The sequence below is a fragment of the Corythoichthys intestinalis genome, chromosome 7 (genome assembly GCF_030265065.1).
Source record: "Corythoichthys intestinalis isolate RoL2023-P3 chromosome 7, ASM3026506v1, whole genome shotgun sequence".
NCBI classification, from domain to species: domain Eukaryota; kingdom Metazoa; phylum Chordata; class Actinopteri; order Syngnathiformes; family Syngnathidae; genus Corythoichthys; species Corythoichthys intestinalis.
The window spans coordinates 41,729,762-41,754,490 of record NC_080401.1 but is presented as its reverse complement, the minus strand read 5'-3'; the positions used below and the strand labels follow the sequence as shown (position 1 = coordinate 41,754,490).

The window sequence follows — 24,729 nt, the reverse complement described above, 5'->3', positions numbered from 1 at the left end:
TGTTTATTATGAATAAATGAAATATGTGAGTACAAGGCAAAGTGTGCACATAAATGGTCAGACAGTACCTGACTGAAAAGACCCTGCTGAGGTCATCCATGACATTATTGAGTTTAACCTGCAAGTCCTTCAGGATGTCGCTGGCCTCAATACAGAGCTGAACAAAAACAGATGCACAAAGACTTCAGTAAATTCCTCCTGAGTCCAATGAGGAAATAAACTAAACACACAACTCGGTCCAGAAGTAAGATTTAGACACATTTGAATAGAAATATTAAGAAAATGAACGAGAACTCACATCTTTTCCACCCATGGCCTCGAACATCTTCTCTAGTTGCACTCTCAACTGTTGGATGTTGTTAATAAGGATGCAGGGCTAAACCAAACAAAATTGATATCTTAATAAATTACATAATAATATTACCTTTGTCATAAAAACGCACCCCAGTTTGTATTTGGGTGCTTACCACTTTCTCCATAGTGATGTAGTTAGCAAAACACTTCGAGATGATGTCAGCATATGACAGAAGTACATTGCTGATGGTCTGGAGAGGGGAAAAAGAAAGGAAATATCCAGTTTTTACATTTATACAGTAATGCAGTTGTGACCCTGGTGTTCCTCAAGGTTCAATCCAAGGGCCACTGAAGATATACATGTAGCTATAAGATCATTTAACAATGTTTGACTGACCTTGGCAAATCGTTTCATGTAATGTCCAACAATTTGCGGATCTGGACACTCTAATTTCCTGATTATCTCAAAGCTCTGGTTGAGCTGGGAAAACACATCCACGACAGAACAGGAGAACAGCGCATGCTCTGATGTGACCTGGAACTGTAGGAAAGTTAGACATATAAGAAAAATATAAATGACAAAGGAAGGGGTAAATTTAGGGAAATTTTAAAAACAATTATTCCATGGGTAGAGTCCCAAAAAGTTATTGCTACCAGATTTGAGCCACATACACAAGACCGATAGGTATCACTCAGTTACGTTCACACTGCAGAGCGTGACGTACAATTCATATACAGATTTCGTTAATTTTAGTTTTTTTTTAGTATCTGTTCTATTGCAAAAACAAATGTGACTCATGGTGAACAGAACGCATAGGTGAAATGACACGAAGCACACAAAACATGTCACATGTCACTGTGTGTTCATGGAAGTAAATATGGCTCCTTCGGCAGGTCTACATTGTCACACTTTTTTAGCAATTTCGAGGATTTTATGCTACCGCAGTCAACAGCTTCGTGCTTCAGCATCAAGAAGGAAAACGTATCTTCAGGGTTCGCATACCTTTTTTATGGCCAAATTCAAGCACTTTTTAAGAACTTGCAAGAACTAATTTCCAGTACCTTTAAACGTTATCCCATATTGTTGTTTTGTTTTTATTTTCATGATTTGGCAGAAATAAAATATGGTGCTGTCTCACAAGTACGCAAATGTCTTTCAAAATACGACCCCAGAGGCTCAACAAATGTAGTTTGAATGGTGCCGATTGTGAAACCTCTTGTGAGGGTGCATCCCCGGCGGCAGTACGCGTTTTGTGGCAAACTGAGCGCATCCAATAGCAGAGGTGCTGGTGTATTGATAGCATGCTGTTCGGTGAAGGGAGACACACTAGTCACGGCCGAGGAAACCTTTATAAATGCGCTCTTTGGTACACTGTATGTTTGGTACACTCAAAAAATGGCCCTCACGACTCCAGTTGCTAAGCTAAATGATATGTCAATGTACTCTTATGTTTGTGTGGAACTGTAGTTCACAACAACAATTCCATTTTCGTCAAGACTAGGAAAGCTCTATCCTATTCCTTAAAATAACATAAGTGGGTGTTTTCTTGTGCAACAAGGGGAGTCGATTGAGAGCCAGGCGAGTATGCCGAGTCCTAGTGTCAACGAAACCGAGTGAAGTGGCTCCCAGCAGGATTAAATGACGACTGGCAGAAGGGGTGTGGAGGTCGTGAGAAAACGTGATCAAAAGAGGAACTGGTCATGCAATAAACGTATTGTACTAAACCACAGCAAATGCACATGTATGCATTTAAATACGAACTTGAATACTGTCTGCACAATTTAACTCCAAACTATTCAATCACGGACTCAAATGCACTGCACTCTTGGGAGCGATGTTGTGACGCGAAATATCAAGGGAAAGCAACTTCAGAACAAGGGTTTAGCAGCGATGAAGCGAATTTATTCTATTTGCCGTCATTTGATAATTTATATTTTTAGACAGGGTTCTGAGAAATATCATGTGCCTAACATCTCCAAGTATTTTTCAAGGACTTTACGCATAATTTAAGCATTTTCCAAACCTTAAAATCACGACAATAAACTCTGAGCATTTTCAAGGATTTCAAGGACCCGTATGAACCCAGGATATTCAGCTCAATTCGCTGCAGTCGTTGGCTTGTTTAAATAGTGAGATGCATTCGCGTACTGATGAGCTTATACAGTATACTGCAAACGCATTACTTACATATTTGGTTTTTATCCACATATAAAGACGTACAGGCCGGAATTGAAAAAAAAAAAAATTGGAATTTGACTGTTCACACTGCATGAAAAAACATAACAGATGTGTGTTGAATATGAGCAAAGAAATCGGAATGACGCACAGTCCGAACATAGCCTAAATTACCAAAGTGAGTTTTCGTCACAGGGTGTAGTGAATTTTGATCACTCACTGTATAACAAACTAGCTGAAATAATTTGGAACTTGTATCCATGCCATAAACACATAAATGTATAGACATGTACGTATCACCCGTCAAACTCCGGCCGTGAGTTGATAAAGTTTGGTAAAAATCCAGTTCTTTACCAGGAAATGCTACCATCTGATTACCTGAATGTTGTTTCATGTCTATTTTTACCCAGTGAACAGAGTGCTCAGTTGCCTCTCTAGGGAGTCTCGGTAATGAGGTAAGGACAGTTTTCCTGCTGTGAAATCTCCGGAATAAGGTCTTTTAATCCACGGTTCCCATAATAGGTAGCCCTTTAAACAACTCTCACACAGCTATTTGAAGCTTGCAAGCACACTGCACATTGCTGTGTCTGTGTTATTAATGCCAAGTCTTTGAAGGAGGAGATGGGTGGGGAAAGAGCATGAGGATGCTTTGCAGGGAAGAAGAATGTGATGGCTTTGAGTGAGCACAAAAGGAGAGATTACAGTAATTCTGCCTGAACAACAACAACAGCTCAGCAATTTTGGGGACTTTGAAAAGGTGTTTACCCCATCTTTTTTGTCTCTCTCCAAAGCCCCATGAAGGAAGTCCCGAGAAACCTCCTCGTTTTCATCCAGCCACTGGATCACGAAAGGCTCAAACCACCTATTGGAGCGACACATTAGAATATTCAAATTTATTTTCTACCATTGACAACGACGGACGTCCAATACATTTGACCTGGGAGAGGCTGGCAGTAAATGATTGCTGCCATCCCTCCCAGTTCATATGGCTTGGACAGCCATCATTGTCAACCGTAGTTGGTTAATGACAGATTTTCATTGCACTTTGCTGCAAAATTCAACTCACGCAGGATATTCTGGCACTCTACTCTTGAAGAAAGGCAAGTCTTTGCAGTACTCGTTGTAAAGCCACTTGACCTTGAAGTGCAGGTTCATGTAATCGGCACTCTTGCACAAGCGGTTTTTCTCGTGCTCTGAGAAATGAATAACACCGCGTTATGAATGACAACTTTATTTTCTCCTTGCTGCATGTCTGCTTGCAAGGAAGACTGAAGAAACTGTATACAGTGGGGCAACTAAGTATTTAGTGAACCACTAATTTTGCAAGTTCTCCCACTTGAAAATAACAGAGACCTGTAATTGTCAACATGGGGAAACCTCAACCATGAGAGACAGAATGTGGGAAAAAAACAGACAATCACATTGTATGATTTTTAAAGAATTTATTTGCAAACCATGATGGAAAATAAGTATTTGGTCAATACCAAAAGTTCATCTCAATACTTTGTTTTGCACCGTTTGTTGGCAATAACAGAGGCCAAACGTTTTCTGTAACTCTTCACAAGCTTTTCACACACTGTTGCTGGTGTTTTGGCCCACTCCACCATGCAGATCTCCTCTAGAGCGGTGATGTTTTGAGGCTGTCGTTGGGCAACACAGACTTTCAACTCCCTCCACAGATTTTCTATGGGGTTGAGATCTGGAGACAGGCTAGGCCACTCCAGGATCTTGAAATGCTTCTTACGAAGCCACTCCTTTGTTGCCCTGGCTGTGTGTTTGGGATCATTGACGTGCTGAAAGACCCAGTCGCGTCTCATCTTCAATGCCCTTGCTGATGGAAGGAGATTTTCACTCAAAATCTCTCGATACATGGCCCCATTCATTCTTTCCTTTACACAGATCAGTCATCCTGGTCCCTTTGCAGAAAAACAGCCCCAAAGCATGACGTTTCCACCCCCATGTTTCACAGTGGGTATGGTGTTCTTCGAATGCAATTCAGTATTCTTTCTCCTCCAAAGACGAGAACCTGTGTTTCTACCAAAAAGTTCTATTTTGGTTTCATCTGACAGTAACACATTCTCCCAGTCTCCTTCTGGATCATCCAAATGCTCTCTAGCGAACCGCAGACAGGCCTGGACGTGTACTTTCTTCAGCAGGGGGACACGTCTGGCAGTGCAGGATTTGAGTCCCTGGCGGCGCATTGTGTTACTGATAGTAACCTTTGTTACTGTGGTCACAGCTCTCTGGAGGTCATTCACTAGGTCCCCCGGTGTGGTTCTGGGATTTTTGCTCACCGTTCTTGTTAGCATTTTGACGCCACGGGGTGAGATCTTGCATGAAGCCCCAGATCGAGGGAGATTATCAGTAGTCTTGTATGTCTTCCATTTTCTAATAATTCTTCCCACAGTTGATTTCTTTACACCAAACGTTTTACCTATTGCAGATTCAGTCTTCCCAGCCTGGTGCAGGTCCACAATTTTGTCTCTGGTGTCCTTCGACAGCTCTTTGGTCTCGGCCATAGTGGAGTTTGGAGTGTGACTGACTGAGTTTGTGGACAGGTGTCTTTTATACCGATAATGAGTTAAAACAGGTGCCATTAACACAGGTAACCAGTGGAGCCTCGTAAGACCTCGTTAGAAGAAGTTAGACCTCTTTGACAGCCAGAAATCTTGCTTTTTTGTTGGTGACCAAATATTTATTTTCCACTCTAATTTGGAAATAAATTCTTCGATCAAACGATGTGATTTTCTGTTTTTTTTTCTCCATCTTCTGTCTCTCATGGTTGAGGTTTACCCATGTTGACAATTACAGGCCTCTCTAATCTTTTCAAGTAGGAGAACTTGCACAACTGGTGGTTGACTAAATACTTATGTGCCCCACTGTATATTGGTAGTAAATGATAGATGAGATTTCACTCATATAGTGATTTTTTACCTCCAAGGTACCAATGACAGCTTTATTTCATACATCCAGAGAAGCCCACAATGCATGGGCCATTCCATAATCAGAGCACATTTTACATCCTACCTTTCAAATTTTAGATAATCAACATATAAAATAGTAGCACATGCAGTTTCTGAATCAGTTTAGTTGACCTGGGTGAGCCGAAATAAATAAATAAAAGATAGGAATGATTGAAAATATTTTTTAAAATACCTGATAAGTCTGAGTACAACTAGTATTAACTAGTAACTTCAGCGTGTGTAATGTGTCTAGCAGTGGTAAAACATACTGTAACATAAGCTTGTTAATGAGGCGGATAACTTGGCTAATTAGCATGCCAATTTAATTTTATCTAGAATATTTGATTTATTTTTTTGGTTATTTTTTTATTTATTTATTTGACTTACCATTATACTTATATTCCAATTTGCTAATATGTTGTTTTGAAAAATCATAATACTGTTCAATGGAAAAAAGTTTTTTACTTTCTACTACTGAGATTACATTACTATAGATTTGCAACCCTGTTACTGTGACTTTGGAAATGTACATATATGATAAATCACGCAACAAAATAATTGTTCAATAAGGTGAACTAAAATCAAGCCTTTGATAGTTATATTTTATATTACTGATGAATATGCGAAAAAAAAACTGAGAATTGAAGGTATATTTTTCAAGAATTTTCAAAACAAAATGTCCTCCAATTCTGGAACGACCCACACAGTCAGTAGAGGCTTACAACGTGTTGACTCACCCTCCATTGCATATTTCATGTCCTGAGCAAACAGATTCCACATTACTTCAGCGCTGATTTTACCCACATTGAGTTCCTGGGGGAATCTGGATGGAATCATGACAGAAGAGAGTGAGAGGACTGAAAAAAATGAACAGATGGATAGAGATATTTTGATAAAGACGAACTGGTTGAGGCAGGGTGTGTAAGAATTCTTGTCTTCCTCGATGATTGAGACAATAAGGGTGATGAGTTTAGACCAGAAGTCTAGGTTTTTGATGCTGGGTCCCTGTTCCTCTGGAGGAACTGCACCCTGCTTAGCCTGGATAAACACAAAGGGGAAATAATAATCATCACAGCGTTTGGGAATCACCGTATTAGAAGTACAGTGGTACCTCGACATACGATCGCTTCGACATACGATCTTTTCGACATCCGATGTAAAATTTGACTAGCCATTTGTTTCTACATCCGACGACATGCTCGAAATACGACGACATGACAGCACCACAGACGAACGCACAGCGAATTTTCTTGTGTGAGAAATCAACTCAGGTTTCAAAAAGATTGGTACAGGTGGTGAAACAAGTAAAAAGGCGACGCTTACCTTCTAAATGAAGATGCATGGTATAGAGAAATATGAGCGTGGGATGTGCATCTGTGAGCTGGCTCAACAATACATCTCCACGGTCCTCCTCCGACCACCGTTCGCCAGACTTTATAAGTTAGGGTGACAATTATTAATGTGGTAAAATCACCAAAGAAATCGCCAGCTTTGTCAGGTTTTTGTCATTTATTTCACAACTTATCCAACACAAAAGTTGACGGTGTTCGCAAGAAAACATTGAAAGTGAAAGTGAAACTCTCAACCTCCATCGCTTCCTCTCTCTGACACGTCACCCCCGCGGTGCGTTCAGGTACAGCAGAAAACGTCCGTTACAGGAATTATTATAATTATATTATTATTCCGATTGTTATCAATAATTTATTTGTTTTGCTATGTGTAATTGCCATTTGTAATACTCCCAGCAGTATGTATTAAGGATTTGGTGTAGGCTTTTGGGCTGTAGAACGAATTAATGGAATTCAAATGTATTCCTATGGGAAAATTCTGCTCGACATGCGACCATTTTGACGTACAAACAAGGTCCTGGAACGAATTAACTTCGTATGTAGAGTTACCACTGTACTACTGTAAACGTGCTTATTTTTGACAACTAGTAGTAGTAAAACTCTTACACACATCTGCTGTCAAATTATAAACAATTACTGACTCAAGTCATCATGATGAGACTATAAACAGCTTCAGCCCCAACAGTATTTATTCGTCTTTGTAATAAGGCCCCAAAGCACACATGAAGTGAACCTTCATTTTTATTCCCTTGCCGTTCTGCTCACCGGATCTGTCTGGTACTCGCGGCTGTAGAGTTCATGGCAGTTGTTAAAGATGTACTCATAAGTGGAGTTGAGACAGGCTTTCACACAGTCTTTCACAACCTGGCTTGCTCTGGGAGGAGACTGCAGCTCTTGGACCTGAGTTAAAGCACACAAATAAGCCAGAGTGAGGACTGAATAATTCACACACATAGAAGAATGTAAAAGAAGGAAGAGGCACTACCTTCATCCTGAAGAAAGTGATACTAGTGAGGAGGTCAACTGTGGACTTGAGGTCCTGCAGCCTCTCAGGACTGCTGGCTGGAAAGTTGTTCTGCAGTGAAAGAGTTCAATTTTTTCTGCGACCAAAGTCATACATTTTTCATACGAATATGCAATATTTCTATAAAATAATGAATTTTCAATTAACTGAGATCATCCTTTTATTGTTCTCGTATAACTGTGCCCCAGTTTTTCAAAGCAAGTTCTAAACAGGAAGAAGCAATATTTATTCCTGATTCTATCTTACTCCTTCCAGGTCAGCAGTTTGCTTTCCTAATCCGCTTGCACATATAGAGCATTCTTTCTTTGAGGTGAGATTTTTTTTTTACAGAGCCCAGTAAGATAAATCACTCCCTCTTTGGAAACAATCCATCCGTCCGCGCAAACTGTGGAATAGAGAGCAATCTTACTCGGTACATGGACAGGTCGATCCTCAGGGAGTTGTGAAGCTGATCAAGAAGCTTGACAAATCGTTCTTTCTGTGAATATTAGAGAGTGAAAAATAAATGATTATCAGTGAATTTGTAGTAAAATATGCACAGAATTGTATGTCAATCAAATAACACGACTAAAATGATGTGTTAAAAAACACGTATTACATTGAAACATTTTTGCAGAATCATTGTAATGTGATCGTTGATTCTCTTGTTAATAATTGCAGAAAATAAAAACATTTATCAGCCACACTTAGACAATCAAATCAATGCCAGAAAACTACATTAGGACAACACCAAGAGGGATTTTCATATAACAAGAGTAAATAAGGTAAAAAAATATATATATTCGAAAAACATCACAAATGATGATTAGATCAAATGCAGTTCAATTCCAATGCCCCCAAATCAATATTAATGAGCAGAGTGATGCAATAGCTCTTATTTATGACATTATTACTAACTAGACATGTGCCGATTACCGGTTTCAAGGTATACTGACGTATGAAATTGTCCCGGTTTCAAAACCGCAAAAATTTTCAGTCATACCGTCCCTAAGGTACTTGCTATTTTTTATGTCCCAAAAATGCAGAAATCCCTAGCTTGCAGCTGCAAGGCTCAACCATCCCCGTCTGGTTGTTACTTAGTGTCAGTGAATCAGCTGTGCTACACGTTGGCTGGAGGAGGTGAAACTCCTGAACGAAATTGCTGGTATGGGAATACTATGGCTATAGAAAAAGTTACAGATGGCTGCGGCGTAGAGGAGGAGGGCCAACCGACATTGCAGAGGGTGGCTGCCGAGGAGGCAATACCTCCAAAAGGTTAGTAAACACTTTCATTAATGTTTCCCACCAGCTACAAGAGTCAACTCCAGCATGTTTAGTGTGTCTAACGGTGATAAAACGTGGTGTTTTTTTCTCTCTGGCAGCTCTCTGTGTTGAGAAAGAGAGTTTGTATATAAATTAAACATACGTGTCATACACACGTGCTTTTCATGGAAAATAATTAAATTCTTTTTTTTTTCTTATGGTAATATTGTTGAGCTGTGGGTTAAGGCTCACCTGAAGGACTGCCTTTATTTTAATTTTATTTAGAATATATCATTTATTGTTATATATATTTTTTTAATTTACTTTAAATGAACATTACACTTCTGTTCCAATTTTTGCTAATATGTTTTGAAAAATAAAAATCCTGTTCAATGGAATAAAACTTTTTTTTTTAAAGCCAGATATCTCAAAGTAACACATTTTAGAGCTATAACTGCAATACCGTGATACTGTGAAACTGTGATATTTTGGCTTAAAATTATCATACCGTCAGAATCTCATACCGGCACATGCCTATTACTAACACAATATTGCCACATTGTTCATGTGTATTTTTTTTTTTTTTTTAATGTTCTTGTGTATTTTTCTTCTTTTTGGGTGGAATGAAACATATTCTTTTTGTTATCTTGAATCTTGCAAGTTTGTATCCAGTGATTCGAAAACAATAGTATCTTTTCCTTGAATGAAGCATTGCTTACAATTGTGTAATGTGACTCACCCCAAAGTTGGAAGCAGCAAAGCGGTCTGAGGCAGATACGTTGTTAGTAGCCTGGGTTGTATGCGCATAGTAGGCATTGATGTTGGCCAGCAGGGTGCTCATCACTGCAGGAACGCCCGGGCACATGTACTTGGACGATAGGCAGGCAAAGTGACTGAAAGAAAAAATGCAAATTTATGCAGCAGTTATGGAGGTACTGTATTTTTGATCAACTAGAACTGTGGTTCTGAAACATTTTATTGCAAGTACCGCCTTAAAGAATAATTGGCTCTCCGAGCTCCATCATTTGAGCCAAAATGAACTAATTGGCTGCCATTTGTAGCACTAGACGTCCAAGCAGTTTTGACTGGGAGAAGTTGGCAGCGAATAATTGTAGTCTAACACGGGCATTCACCGCCAGTCCACCCAGTTAAATTAATTGGACGTCTATCATGATTAATGGAATCCAATGAGTTAATGTTAGTGTATAATAGGTAGTTCACCAAAATGAATGCAAAAAAAGACAGAGGTTTTATTTATTTTATTGTGCTTGGATTTTGGTGGGAAAAAAAAAACGAAGGCTAATGTATTTATAGGAATAGACAACAACTTTATCATGTGCATCCTGGCAGAAAGAATCTTGTTTAATAATTTGGAAAAAAAAAAACATGAACAAATGACTAGACCCATAGACTTCACTATCAGGCTACGTCCACACTAGGACAGATAATTTTCTCCAGGGTATTTTGCCGACTATTTTTGTACCTCTCCACACTTACGTGTAAGGTGCATTTAAGGCCCCCCCCGTTTCTGCAGGGTACGCCTACATTTGCGCAAACTACACATGCGTAGAAAGGAGAAGCCTCATATGTTATGTCATTGCCCGCGCGGTTTATCTCTGAACCGGAAACTCATTACTCGCCGGCGGCAAATTTTGAAATTACTACACCTTCTAATATAGACTGTCATTATTTTGTGATCACAGTTTTTTTTATCGTGATCGCAATTTAACAGATCTCGCAGGAGCGAGATTGAAGGGAGCGTACGCTCGGCTGTTACAAGCAGTCGCTAAGTTGTAATTGAAATAAGCCTGACATCGTTACTTGGGATGTTACAATCGATACTCAGTTGCGCTATCACAACTTAGAAAAGCATATGGTGTGGCTCTGCGTATATTTTCTGGAAGCCGCAACCAGGAGTGCTTGTGCATAACAGTGGCGATCCTGGAAGTGGCGACAGTTTTGACTGAAAAAAAACGGATCGCGTGCCTCTTTGACTGGGAGTGCCACGCAAGTCACTTTTCGGGGTTTAATTTTCCTCTACGCATTTTTATATACTAATGTTCAGTGGGCATTAAGTTGGGAGGGGCCAGCCCCGCAGCTGGCTGATCGTAGACAACGCGGGAGACGAGTTCTGTAAAAAACGCTCATTTCCGCGTCATCCGCGATGGAAGGACCACAAATGGGCACTGAATTGAAGCATATTATTGTGACGTAGTTTGAAGGTTCAAGAAAAATGTGTGGAAAAGAAAAGAGGAGCAAGAATGCCACGTCGTGATAGTCCGCCTCCATTGTTTACGATGCCGTCATGCCACGCTAAAAATGGCGACGGCATGACGTCACTTCCCTAGTATTCGATTGTTGTACGGAGACAGCAGTCCATATTAAGCCGCGTGTAATATTACCCGCCTACATTATCCGACTAACAACCAATCTGGATAATAGGCATATTAGTGCAGCCCACATGCCGTATAGTCCAATTAATTACATGTTTAAGGTCATGAGCTGTCCTAGTGTGGACGTAGCCTCAGTTGACAAGACAGCTCCTTCAGACATTGTGCCACGGCTTCCTGTAGGAGGCCGGGCCAGGGAGAGCGTCGTATAGCTTTCATTGCGATAAACACAAACACGCTGCATTCTAAAGCCAGATTTAGGTAAAAACAGGACAAAAGTTTTAGTGCATACAAGTAGGCAGGAGTTTCTCAAGAGTAATTTGGTTGAGGATTCAAGGTATTTGTTATATAAAATAGCACCATGCATGTACTTTGAAGCGTTATGAAAAAAATGAAATGAATGGAAAAAAAGCGTCACCAGCTTGAAATATTTACGTAAAATAAGATAACTGCCCAGTTTTTTTTGCTTTCAACCAAGAATATAGACTGTTTTACGTTCATATTTATAAAAATTCCAGGATTTACGCATTTATTTACAAGAATTTTCACCTTAAATAGCTCTTTGCTTTGTGGATTTTGTTGGATTTTGTATTCATACGCAATAGCGTAACTTTACCTTCAAACTGCCCGTTTTTGGGGCAAAAAACTAGTAATTCAAACAACTCTGCGTTCATACAAAAAAAAAAAGTTTTTTATGTGTTTTATTTAGGGCTGTCAAAATTATCGCGTTAACGCGCGGTAATTAATTTTTTTGATTAATCACGTTAAAATATTTGACGCAATTAACGCACATGTCCCGCTCAGAAAGTATTCTGCCTTTTGGTAAGTTTTACAGCAAGGCTTTTGTGCTGTCCAACAGCGAACTCTTGTGGTCGCTTTGCGACATGGTTTATTGTTTTCAGTCCAGTTCAATATGGCTGCACGACGTCTCGGGCTGATAATGTTGTGCTTATATGATCCTTGGACAAGATTTGTCCGTAAGTATGGTTGTTGTAGAGAATGTACATATTATGTTAGTAAGCAAAATGTTATATTTTTTGTATGAGACGCTTTTTGTTTATGTTTAGTGAACCTATATAGCGTGCTAAGCTAACGCTGTTGCTAATGCAATGCTTGTGTACTTTTTTTTTGTAGTTTTACGACGGTCTAAAGAAGACAATGGTTTGAGGCCATTTTATTAATAAATCGATGAAAAAGGAAGAAGTCTAATTATTAAGGCGTCGTTCACTAGCTGTCTAGCTTTGGAAAAAGTAGACGCTTCGGAGTGAGGACAGCACAGACAGATTTAAATGACAGTAGAGTGAAATGCCCACTACAGTCCTTATGTACCGTATGTTGACTGTATATATCCATCTTGTGTCTTATCTTTCCATTCCAACAATTTATTTGACAGAATATATATATAATTTACAGAAAAATATGGCATATTTTATAGATGGTTTGAATTGCGATTAATTGCGATTAATTATGATTAATTAATTTTTAAGCTGTAATTAACTCGATTAAAAATTTTAATCGTTTGACAGCCCTAGTTTTATTTCATGTAACATTTCTATCTAAAAATGACGAGGGCCAGACAGCCGGCAAGACGAGCTGAGGCAATAGTGACATCTGAATTCAACCTAAATAAGTTGTGATTTTATATGGAAAAATAAAAAAATGTGCTTTTGTTGAGTAAAATGCAGATGATTCTGCATGCATTCCGCGAGTATTAAGATTTTGATGTGAAAATTGAGTGATTTCTTAGCTGTTGAAAAATTATGTCAAAATTGCACTGAATAAAAAAAATTAAATCGCTATTTTGGGCAAAAACGTATATGATATGTTAGATATTGTTATTGATCCTGAAAATATTGGTGCTTATCTCTGCATTTGGGGATTTTTGTGCATCTAGCGTAAAATATGAGAATGTTATAGCCATTTTAAGTTTTGTTATACTTATATAAAAATATATTGTTGTATATTGTTAACTGTTAATAATTATTGTATTATTACTTATTTTATTAGGGAACGATAGAATTTTTTGATGCTGCTGCTCATGGAGACTCATATATGCCTAAGGGAGGTGCCTGTTTTAGGTCGTTAACAACTTTGGTTTTGAAAATTTTAGAATTTTAAGTTTTTGAAAAAAAGTCCCCTACGGAGCGGCCCAGTGCCCCGTTTCCCGTCACCTGATAGTGAAGTCTATGCTAGAACTTACGTCATGGCTTGGTAAATGGACTCCACTCCATAGCGCATTGCAAACTCATCCACTATCTCCTGAGGTGTCTCCTCATAGTACACTTTCCACGCATCGTCACCTTTGGCATCGGGGATCTTCACCACACCTGTGTTCTGGATGTCTGTGACAAAGTGGAAGAGGTTCTGCAGAATGGAAAACAAAGTTGATTGAGAGAGGAGTAAAATTCAAATTTCCTAAACTTCTGTGGGCTCTCCAATGAAGTTAAATATTACTAGTACTTTTTGTTCAGGAAATATTTACTGGTGACCTTTTCATGTTGTAGGGGAAAAAGGTGTACATTTCTATTTTTATACAAAATTGTAATTGCGCTTTCTTTCAGAATCCTTTAACCAATTCATAATCAATGATTGCCTTAATTTTTGATTGTGTTACATGGCTAAATGTTGTAAGGCAATACAAATACAGTCAAAATTAGAGTATAAAACTGCATCAGGGGACGAAACAACTCCGCGCCTACACTGTAAGGCCGTAAAGTGTTATGCTGCATTAAAAACATTCCATTCACAATGCGGTTTACGGCCACTTTGGCGCTGCAATAACAACAGTCAATTCTTGTTTAAGATTCAGCTAATACGCTCCACTGAGTAATGGGCTGAGTAATGAATCCATTCCGGGCTGCAAATGGTCTGCAATCAATCAGCAGAGTTTTCCACAGTGATAAAGAATGGAAATGTCTTTGAGGTCTATTCTGTCAGACATGCTCTTTATCTCACTTGAGTAAAGAAATCTCTCAAGTGAAGTGCATTTAGAAAAGGATACATCATGTAACTGATCATTATTGAAGAACTAGCAAGGATTAACACACTCAAAAACAGAGAGTTGTGGTAGTGCAACATGATCCATCCATTTTCTATACTGCTTTTCCTGTTACCTCAGTTGATTTATGGCAAAAGCTTGGCCCTTTGTCTTTATTTCTGTGTCCACGATAACTCAAGAAAGAATAAAGGGATTATTATCAAATTTGTTTGTAATATATATACTGTAATTTTCGGACTGTAAGCCGCTACTTTTTCCTCTCATTTTGAATCCTGCGGCTTATAGTCCATTGCAGCTTATTTGCTGATTTATTTGAAGGTGGCGTCATAAGACTGTAGTAACACCGTAATAATTATGACGTGACGCTGTCATGGACCTTGATGAATGCTTATGACAGATGTCATTAAGTGTCATCCGGCAAATTTTGTCACTAACTCCATTTATCTCCAGGTCGGATCTTTTACAACCATTCAAAAGTAAGATAATTTGCCGGATGACACTAAATGACATCTGACATAAGCACTGGGGTAAGCATTAGGGTAAATTGTTGGGTGGTGGCTTATATAGTCAGGTGCACCTTATAGTCCGAAAATTACTGTACATTTTGGGGAAACTCATTCTATGATATTTGTATTTTTTTTAATTCATTTTTTGGAAAGTATATGTATTCATGTAAAAAATATATCGTAATTTTTGGACCATAAACCTCCCTCTCCCTTCACCTTGAACCCTGTCGCCTATATTATACTGTGGTTTCATGTATTTTACTGTAAATATCCTATAATTCAATGTGGACACCTGTGGTTTAGATGTTAATTAACAACTTCAAAATTGAAGCATCAGATCCATTAGACCTTTCTTTGATGCATTTCAAGCAAAATCCATCAAAGTGGTATGCTGCAAAAAACTGCATTTATACACGCTGACACGATTTCCCGCAATCAGTCAGGTGCTAAATTTCCATTTTACATACCATGAATAAATGCAACAACTTAAAATAAACCAGAGTAAGAAAAATGACCATGCCAAGCTCGGTCACGCATGGTCAATCACAATCCTCAGAAAGAGTCATAAGATGAATGTTAATTGTTCCTCCCATCAGTGCAGTGATTAATGATAAACGCCACTTTGCATTATAAAAATAAACAAAATGAGAATATGATGAATGAAATTGGACATGCAAATTGTTTAAGATGACTGCTTCCTTCCAAAATAGAAACAATCAAACAAACAAACAAAAATTAACTATACATACTGTAAAATTAGTAAATGTCCAATATATTGAGCCTCTTGTTACATTTAATTGTGCCAGTGTAAAAAGACACACAAACACTGATCTTACTTCATGCAAACATGTGTATTGAACATGATAGGGAGCGACTGTCTCTTCGCCCTTAATCTCCACATTGATGTGCATGCGGATTGCCCCCGATACGGCTGATTTGTCCGTGCGCTTGTCTGAGAAGAGCACAAAGACCAACGGAAGCTGGTTAAAAATATGTCAACCGTGAGTCCCCCAGGATATTATACTCCTGTAAAACTCACCGAGGTTGTACCACACGTCCATTTCTCCGCTTAGAGTACGGACCTCGATGATGGTTTGCCCGAGGAAATCGTCTGACTCCCGCTTGAACTTCTGCTTTACCCGGGACTTGATGTCATCATCCTCGTCCCACACTCGCACCTTGATGCGATCTGAGGAGTTGTGGCATTCACTGCAGACAGATAAAATAATGTGGTAATAGAACAAAATGTGGGAAAAGCGACACAGACTTTCCGAAGACTCTGGTCTCCACTCACAAATTGAAGGTCTCCTCCCAGACAGGATTGAGGTTGCCATAGATAGTTTTGGTCCTCTTTTTGGTCTTTCCCACCTGGACTGTAACATAGGGATCACTGGAGCCGGTTTTATCCTTTGCTTGTAAACCTTGGGCACACAACACTAAGAAAACAGAATAAGGAGCAGAAAGGTCAAATCAGTGTCTTGTGTGGGCGTAAAGACCAACGTCCGGTCCAACTCACCCGTGATGCTAATCTTTGCTGACCATTTGGAAGTTCCGTCAAGCACACTCTGCTTGATTTGCTTCATCTGGGTGCCGTGTGTAGCCTTGGGGACAGAGAAGACTTCTTGAATGAGTTCAAAGATCTCTGGTTTATTTCTTTCACGAATCTTCATCCGGTCTTTGAGGACCATGATGATGTTCTGAGTCCGGTCCTCTGCACCGTGTTTGGAGCTTTTTTCTGCTGCTCCTGGTTGACAGTGAAAGGAATGAAACATTGAGGAGGTAAAAATAAACTTGACTGCTAAAAAAAAGTTTAATTTATGGTAAAATAGTGGCTTTTGTGGTTGTCAGAGTGTTACCGTTAAAACAATGGGAAAGCTGTTCAATACACGTAAAAATGTTTTGGTAACCATTTATTTTACGGTTGATGCCAGGCGCTGCACGACCAAGCAGAACGACCGGGACCACTTGTGCAGCGGACGATGCCTTTGAGTCTGTGCTGCTCGCGCGCAGAGCCCACAGCACAAGCTCAAAAAATTTAACTTTATGAGACAGACGGCGATGAGGGAAAAGTTGAACCGGCTGTCGCAGCCAGAACAGCGTCATCTTTCAGTTATTTATGTGTAAATAAATTGCTACTTTGCTATCAAAAGCTTTATTAGTCTTGTTGTTTATCTTATTTTGTAAAAGGAAAACCTTATTCAGATGTTTGGGATTTAACCAAAGCAAAAAATAGCTGTGTATAAGTCAAAGTTATGCTTGAAATGTATGCTTTCACAAAAAAGCTCAATTTCTCAATATTTTCATCAGAAATTGGAAAATTGCTCAAACTAAGCTATTTTCTAATGCTGATTCTAAAGAATGGAAAAAGATATGAACTAACTTTTTTTCTGATGAAAGAAGAGAGTCTAATCTTTCCTTTGGTGGGTTCCATGTTTATATAGCAATAGAACAGAATTTTCTGTGGGCCTTGCAAAATCAGTCAAAATCCAGTAAAACGGCCGGGAGCGAAGGGCCTTGCTCTGGTGAAAATGGCTGGGAGTGAATGAGTTAACCAGCTCAACTCATCTTGGCAGTTTTGCGTACTAACTACTATGTTACTTAGGACTAGTTGGAACAAGCGATGTGCATGTAGAAAGTTTTGATAACCTTACTTCCTGAGAACTTTAAAAGTGTGCTGGCTCCAAAAAGTAAACTGGGCTATTAGCTCAGTAGTCAGCACGCTCAACTGCTATAGTGATTGCACGGGTTCCAACCCCTGTTGTCAGTTCCAATTTTTTTTTTTAAATGTTACAATTCTGTCTGGCAATATTTTCTACTGAATCTGCTGTACTTTTGCGTAATGTAATGTGGCTCACATTTGTGATGTTTATTATGTTTATTTATTGTTATCATTTTTTTAATACTGTGCAGAGCTTGTCAGATCTTATTACCTAACATGGTACCCTATAAAGGCGCTTCCACACTACACTGTGAGACTAACATCAAGCTAAAAGAGGAGGCTAAGGGAATTAAAACATTTTTCATGAATGACAAAAAAAAACTGCTGAGGAGAAGCGGTGGATGACAACAAAAGATGAATAGCTTTTAATATCTACTCAAGGAAAAAAAACAAAGAAAATGAAAAAGTCAAAAGTGATGAAATGTGTTAGAAAAGACAATATACTGGCACAATTCTTGAAGTACACACTGATGGTTTGTGAGAATATTAAACAACATCTTGAAGGAATATCCTATCTTACTTTGCAGACAGTCAGCATTGAGCAGGTCCTGGCACTTCTCGTGACATTTGACGCCACATTCACTGCAGCGCATACCCTGGCGAGCGATTCCCCACAGCAGTCCTTCGCACTCATAGCAGTAAGTGGGTGTGGTGGCTGTCCACACCTCGAAATTGTGCGGGGTGGTGCAGGAGATGGGATAGATGAGAGCCTGGAGGGTCTTCTTGTAAACATGACTCTTCTACAATTGTATAGAGAGTAAGTGGTCACAGCAGAATTATGTGTCACCAATAGATGGGATTGACGCAGAAACCTATATCACTGGTTGGGATTTAAATAACTTTACATTGTTATTAAAGTATTTAATAGCAACTAAATTTCTATAAAATTCAAATAAAATGTCATTTAAATTGTGTACTGACCAATTCTTCATTGTGCAAGGTGCTAGATGTCAAGGCTGAGGTGATGCCGGCCTTCCTAGAGTTCTGGACCAATGACTGCTTGACAGAAGAGGAAGCAAATATATATTCAAACCGAGGACCCTTTGTGATTATTAATCAAGTACTGCATTTCATTTAATGAATCTGTTACTCACCATAGCCTGTGGTATTGATATAATGGCAGGGAAAAAAGAGGGAAAAAAATGAAGACGTTAAATTGGAAAGATACGTATAAATATATAACAATAGGCCTGACTGAATGTTTATTTAAGTACCTCGTTTTTTCTGCCTGGAGTGGCTTCACTTCTGACTCTTATCAAGTAACATTGTACAGTGTGTGTAGTACCGTAAATTGCGGTTATACTGCAGCTATAGGGTTTGGGTTTTGTTGAATGCAGTTTGAATGGAAAATAAAGTGGCAGCTGTTCGGTAGCTGCCAAGTAATAAGTAGAGTTAACTTGGAATAATTGTAGTGTTATTTATATTACCATGACTGTTAGATCAGAGTAAGGCTAAAATCTGCACAGCTTGGCTTCTGTGAATTAAGAAAAAGTGCTGAAATAATAAATTACTCACGTTATAATTTTACACTTTATGGGTTGAACTGAATACGTGTATAATAAAAAGTCAGTTTTCATGTACACTTTTACAGCATCCAGTGCTGCCTCAGCAAAGCAAGGAGTACAAAGACAAGAGGTATGGTGTCGATATAGATGGAATACGATAAAAAAAAAGCACAGCCTGTCTATTGAAGCTGAGTAATACATGGTCAGTGTAGAACTTAAAGCGATTAAACGCACCAGATCTCTGACCAGAGGCATAGCTTTCCTCTTCCTGAGGTCTGGCATGCTGTCGATGCTGTAAAGAGCACCGCCCATCCTGAAGAGAGAGTGCACACATATATCACTGAAGAAAACTTAGTCAGCCGCAGATGTTATGCGTCATGGTCACCGGTACTTACCCCGCTGATAATAGCAGAGAGGCGATGCCGACACTCTCGCCTCTTGCCTGTGGAGAACACAAAATTAAGGTGGGAAAAACAAGGAGTAAGGGGGCCACTAGAGTAATTACTAAAATAATATGATTTTCAAGGCACAGCATGGAAAATACTTTCTTTTTATTAGACAATGCTATATATTCTGATTAATAGGTTCCTGAATTAAAGTTACCCCACTGCTCATAATTTAGTGTTATTTCATCTTTAACTGCTTGTTTTTTGAGTATTGATTCTCAAAATTGGCAGGGACGCTATAACAGCATAACCTGCATGTACACTTTTTGCTGCAGACAGGACATTAGTAAGATCAAACAGATTAGGTGTACGGGGGTCAGGGCTACATTTCCTACAAATATGCTGACATATTTCCCACGAAAAAATGAAAAAAGTTTAAATTATTAATTTCTTGGAAGAAAGTTATTTTTCCAAATAGGGGGAATTCCCCCTTGCTTCATAGAAAGGCAATTTACAGTGGTTGTTTTGTGTTTTTTTTTTTTGGGGGGGGGGGGGGGGGGCAGGGGCTGCGGGGGGAGATACTACTTAACCTATGCATGGAACTACATGTTACCCTACATTGTCTTTCACCACAAGAATAATATGTTGCTTCAATTGGTTGTGTCTTTCATCTGCTTTTCCCTTATTTTCATCTCTAAAGTGCATCAGTGGGTTGAGCAACTATGGAAAACAAATTCTCAATTGGTATTAAACTTTTTTATCTTGAAGGAGAAAAGATACTTGCAAATTTCGCACATCCCCGTTGAAACTGTTCATCAATTGCTACATTTCTTCCACCACTTGATAAAGCTAAGTTCTAAGGCCACATCCATGTTTTTACGATCCCCTGTCGGGGCTCGTGAGGGGGATTGAAGGAGAAAAGATATCGTCATCGCACACACCATATAATTGTTTGCATTAGTCTAACACATATATAGTCTAACACATACATATGGTACAGGTTTTCGTAGGCACCGTCTAACTGTTTGCATTAGTCTAACACACGTAATATAATTAATCAGGAAATAGTATCATTTTCATATTTACGGTAGGACTACACTACTAATATAAAATAAATAGCACACCATAGTTTAATGAGAAGAAATAGAAGAGATACACAATGCCGTCTTATCACAAGATTGACGCACCAACTCGTGTAATCAGCTCTCCCAGCAAACTCCAAGGACAAAGCGCCTTGTCCTAAAACAAGTACAACCAGCCCGGACAGCAAAGTTGATAGCGGGCGTCCCAATCCGCGCACGAACCTAAGCCGCCCAAAACCGGCCACAGAGGGGAGGGGATGGCCCAAAAGCAACGCCCAGAAACGCCTTCGACAAGGCCCGCCTCAGCAAAGACTTTAAAAAGACTGGACACTGAGATAACACAGATTTTTTTCTGCTCGGAAACATATAGCCTTGTTTTGGATCCAGAATTGTCCCTCCGTCGTCTGTTTTTGCCTTGTTTTTACCATTGTCGACGAATAAATTGTCAACCTGTTTTCGGTGAGTGTTCTTCAAGCTTTTGAAACATGGAGTCAGTACAAAGGGTTAAAATAAGAGGACGCGCGAGATTCGGCCTTCCTGGCGGGCGCACACGGGGCAGCGTCAGCCGAGCGGCACTTGTTTTGGTTGGTGCTGTCCGCGGGTGCGTCTGGGTTCGGGGGGGCGAATTTCAACAATCTCGATTATGATTAATGTATGGTTATCTGAAGAGGAGTGGGGGGGTGGGGGATTGGGGTGTCTGGTCATCAGCCAATCAAACGTGCGTTTCATGGGGGGGAAATGGATCAGTACATTCAGAAAGAAAAAGGAGTAAATATAAAACTGAACATAATGAGAATAATTAATTTAATAATAGTAGAGTCAATTCTATCCATACAACATATGGAAAGACAATCTAAATGACCCATTATAAAATGCCAAATAAGATTGCTTAAAGTTGTTGGGGTCAATTTAAGCCTCCTGAAAAGTTGGCAGTGTTTTGTCCCTACCGTCCTTATGCAAACCTACACCCTTGATCGATTGTATATTTTTGCTCTACATACAACGCTACTGATTAATATCGCTGTACTTCACAATTAAATGTGTTTAGACAGTATCTGTCTGTATACATTGCGTCCTGTGTATAGATAGAGTATTTATTGATGCCGATGATTTAACTTCTTTAGTCACAAAAAGGATTGGACGTCTAGCACAGTAAATAGTAGCCATTGTGTTAATGTATTATATCACTTTCTATAGTGCAATGTCTGTGAGGTGTACAACACAAATTAAAAATTAAATGAGGTAGATTAACACACAACACCCACCTGAGTATCTGCTTCAGCCAGAGGGAGGAATCACAACGGACTACATGCAAATCGGTATGAGTGGCAAACCACTGAAAAGAAAACAATGAAACGGCAAAAAAAGGCTCGGGGTAAACAGAAACTACTGGATAAAACACAAGACAATAGAATTCAAAGTTAAAATAAAAACAAAAAACTACACACTAAACACTGGAACATTCTGAAAAAGCTGGTCACAAAAAGCATGCAGGAACAGATGCAACAACTAACAAACAAGTCATGATTGTAACAATTCACGTAAATAGATACAGTGTAAACACATTTATTCAAAGTGTACAGTACCTCTTGTAACTGCAGTCGTACTCTGCTAAACAATCGGAGCCAGTTGGCTTTGGCTCTCGCTGGACCGGGTTCCATCAGCTCCCTCTTCGGGAAACTGCAGATGTGGTTGAAAAAGCAATCAAACTGTGTATGTGTATTTCCAGTAATGCCAATAAAATAGATGAAAAACCTTACTGTGTTTAGGATAGTTTGCTCAAACTGTTGAGCTCGAAATAATAATAAGATTTGATCTCTTTTCAGAACGCTCAAAGATGCTTTACATTGCATTATTCATACATTCCACACGAGGTAGTGATAAGCTACTATTGTACCAACAGCTGCCTTGGGGAAGACTGACAGAAGCGAGGCAGCCATATTTGCACTATCGGCTCTTCTGACCATCACTGGTCACCTGCTCTAACATACAAGCTAGATAGAGTGAAGTGTTTTGCCAAATGACATATTGCTAAAGTGCACAAGTGGGAGCCAGATTCAAACCCTCGATCTGGAGAAACTGGCTTAACCACCTGAGCCACCATTGTCCCAAAGAATAAATGAATTTTCAGAGGGTAAATTTGTTTTGATATATAGAACAACTTAATCCAGATTCCATACAAATTTGGAGGTTCACCTCTACCGAAATATACCTCTTGCTCTGCATGACTAGAACTCACGTGGAAACAGGAGGCTCCTCTGTTTTCTCCTCAGGGGGTGGGGGGATGCTTTCCTCAGCCGGAGGTTCTTCCGGTGGTAGAACTTCCTCTTGGGGCAACTCAGGCTTTGGCTCAGGCTCCTGGAAATTAGCATCGGGACCTTCAATCTGTGATACCGTGGCGGCGGTGGGTGTACTGTTGATCGTAGTATCTGTGGTGGTAAATAAGTCTTCCTGGGTAGGTGCAACGGTAGCGTCATCCGTGAAAGGGGGCAAGGTGTCATCCTGTTTGAGTGGAGGGAGGACCGGGGCGGTGGTTGAAGGTTGCAGCTGATTGGAAGATTGCTGTTGATGTAACGATGGCTGTTTTTCTAGAGGAGGCCTGCTGGAGGACACACTATCAGATGGGGGCGCGAGAGTAGCAGTGGTACTTGCGGGGGTGTAAGGCGCCTCCTGCTCCTCACTGAGTGCCCCATCCATTGGGTAGATATCTTCCTCTTCCTCGTATGGCATCTCCTCCTCATCTTCATAGTGATACCCTCCTTCCTCTTCGTACATATCACATTCCTCGTCACCGTAGAGTGCCCTGTCTTCTCCACCATCTTTAACATAGCTCCCCTCGTCACTATAGACGCCCTGTTGATCCTCCCCGTCCCAGGCCGGGAAGTCTTCCTTGCCATAACTAATGGAGGAGTGACAGGAGTGGTATGAGTCGTTTTCGTCGTAGAACTCAGATCCTCGCAAGCTCTCTCCATCCTCTGGGACAAACTCCTCACTGAGCTGGGAGCTCCCTCGGCTAAGCTCGCCCGACGAGGCGTAGCGACTGTCGGTGGGACTGAGGGAAAAGAGGAAAACACATACAGAGCTCTTATATCAACACAGCCTTTGAAATGCAATAGAAGCATCCAGGACTTGCAGGGCTTAATGTGTTAGTTAGTGGGACATTGAAGGGACTTGAGTTGAGACCAGAAAGGGAGATGACTAACTACCATTGGGGAAGGAGTGACTTTCAACCGACCAGCAAGCTTGAGTGTTGAGGTTCGAGGTGGGGTGTATTGGACTCGTGACGTATCTACGGCCTTGTACACACTGGAGGCAAATCAGATTTCTGAGCTAAATTTCATCCCACTGCAGCACAAGTGTCATTTGAACGTGATGAAAATGGATTCGTTTTATCTGCTCTTCATCCTTTGCCTTGTATCATCTGTATGAGACCTTCCTCAGAGTAGCCATACGTCTAACTAGCAATATCTAACAGTGTAGCTTATTCTCTGGCTGCAAGACATCTTTGTCAAAGGTATTCTTTTGGCGGTATGTAAACCTTGTTAACATTAAACTGACCTGACTAGCAGTGCATCATAAAAACAACTAGCGCTAGTTAAGCAACTATCAAATGAAATCGACCATCTGCCCTTTCTTTTTTAAAAAGGACGGTTATCATTCAAGTGTCTGAAATGGTTCAACAAGAAAATTGTCAAAAATGTCAGAATTGCTTTTAAGTGTTTTATTGCTTTAAGGAAAATAGAACTGATTATCTTAATTAATAAATAAATTCATCAAAGGTCCTTCAACTGGATCAAATTGAAATCAAATAATTTCACAATCATCGAAATATCGGAAAATATTGTAAATTTATCGAAAGAATCGATAATATGTTGTCACAAAATTGATGATTTAAACACAACGTCTAGTGTGATGGAAGCAGTGCTGTTTGGCAGCCCTTTTAATTTTTGTCTTAGTCTTTTGGCTGAAAATACTTATTAGTCTTAGTCATATTTTAGTCATTTCAAAACGTCTTTGTCTAGTTTTAGTCGACGAAAACTCATACAAATTTCGTTTAGTAGTTGTCGACAGTTACTCAAAATGTTTTCTTCTTTG

The 24,729-nt window shown here is 39.6% G+C and overlaps 1 protein-coding gene across 1 annotated transcript in view; it reads right to left on the bottom strand.

The window, feature by feature from the left end:
* unc13a (unc-13 homolog A (C. elegans)) overlaps positions 1 to 24,729 on the bottom strand; it is a 102,985-nt gene that overhangs the window by 38,104 nt on the left and 40,152 nt on the right. The window contains exons 11-33 of the mRNA XM_057840298.1: positions 22,874 to 23,686; positions 22,221 to 22,314; positions 19,562 to 19,608; positions 19,401 to 19,479; positions 18,583 to 18,657; positions 18,182 to 18,401; positions 16,459 to 16,686; positions 16,237 to 16,378; positions 15,982 to 16,151; positions 15,779 to 15,894; positions 13,639 to 13,802; positions 9,788 to 9,941; positions 8,216 to 8,284; positions 7,768 to 7,857; positions 7,548 to 7,682; positions 6,338 to 6,471; positions 6,171 to 6,256; positions 3,537 to 3,663; positions 3,236 to 3,332; positions 692 to 835; positions 468 to 545; positions 299 to 376; positions 69 to 157 (exon numbers count right to left, since the gene is read on the bottom strand). Coding sequence (XP_057696281.1) covers positions 69 to 157; positions 299 to 376; positions 468 to 545; positions 692 to 835; positions 3,236 to 3,332; positions 3,537 to 3,663; positions 6,171 to 6,256; positions 6,338 to 6,471; positions 7,548 to 7,682; positions 7,768 to 7,857; positions 8,216 to 8,284; positions 9,788 to 9,941; positions 13,639 to 13,802; positions 15,779 to 15,894; positions 15,982 to 16,151; positions 16,237 to 16,378; positions 16,459 to 16,686; positions 18,182 to 18,401; positions 18,583 to 18,657; positions 19,401 to 19,479; positions 19,562 to 19,608; positions 22,221 to 22,314; positions 22,874 to 23,686 — 3,429 coding nt within the window. The remainder of the gene's footprint in view (positions 1 to 68; positions 158 to 298; positions 377 to 467; positions 546 to 691; positions 836 to 3,235; positions 3,333 to 3,536; positions 3,664 to 6,170; positions 6,257 to 6,337; positions 6,472 to 7,547; positions 7,683 to 7,767; positions 7,858 to 8,215; positions 8,285 to 9,787; positions 9,942 to 13,638; positions 13,803 to 15,778; positions 15,895 to 15,981; positions 16,152 to 16,236; positions 16,379 to 16,458; positions 16,687 to 18,181; positions 18,402 to 18,582; positions 18,658 to 19,400; positions 19,480 to 19,561; positions 19,609 to 22,220; positions 22,315 to 22,873; positions 23,687 to 24,729) is intronic.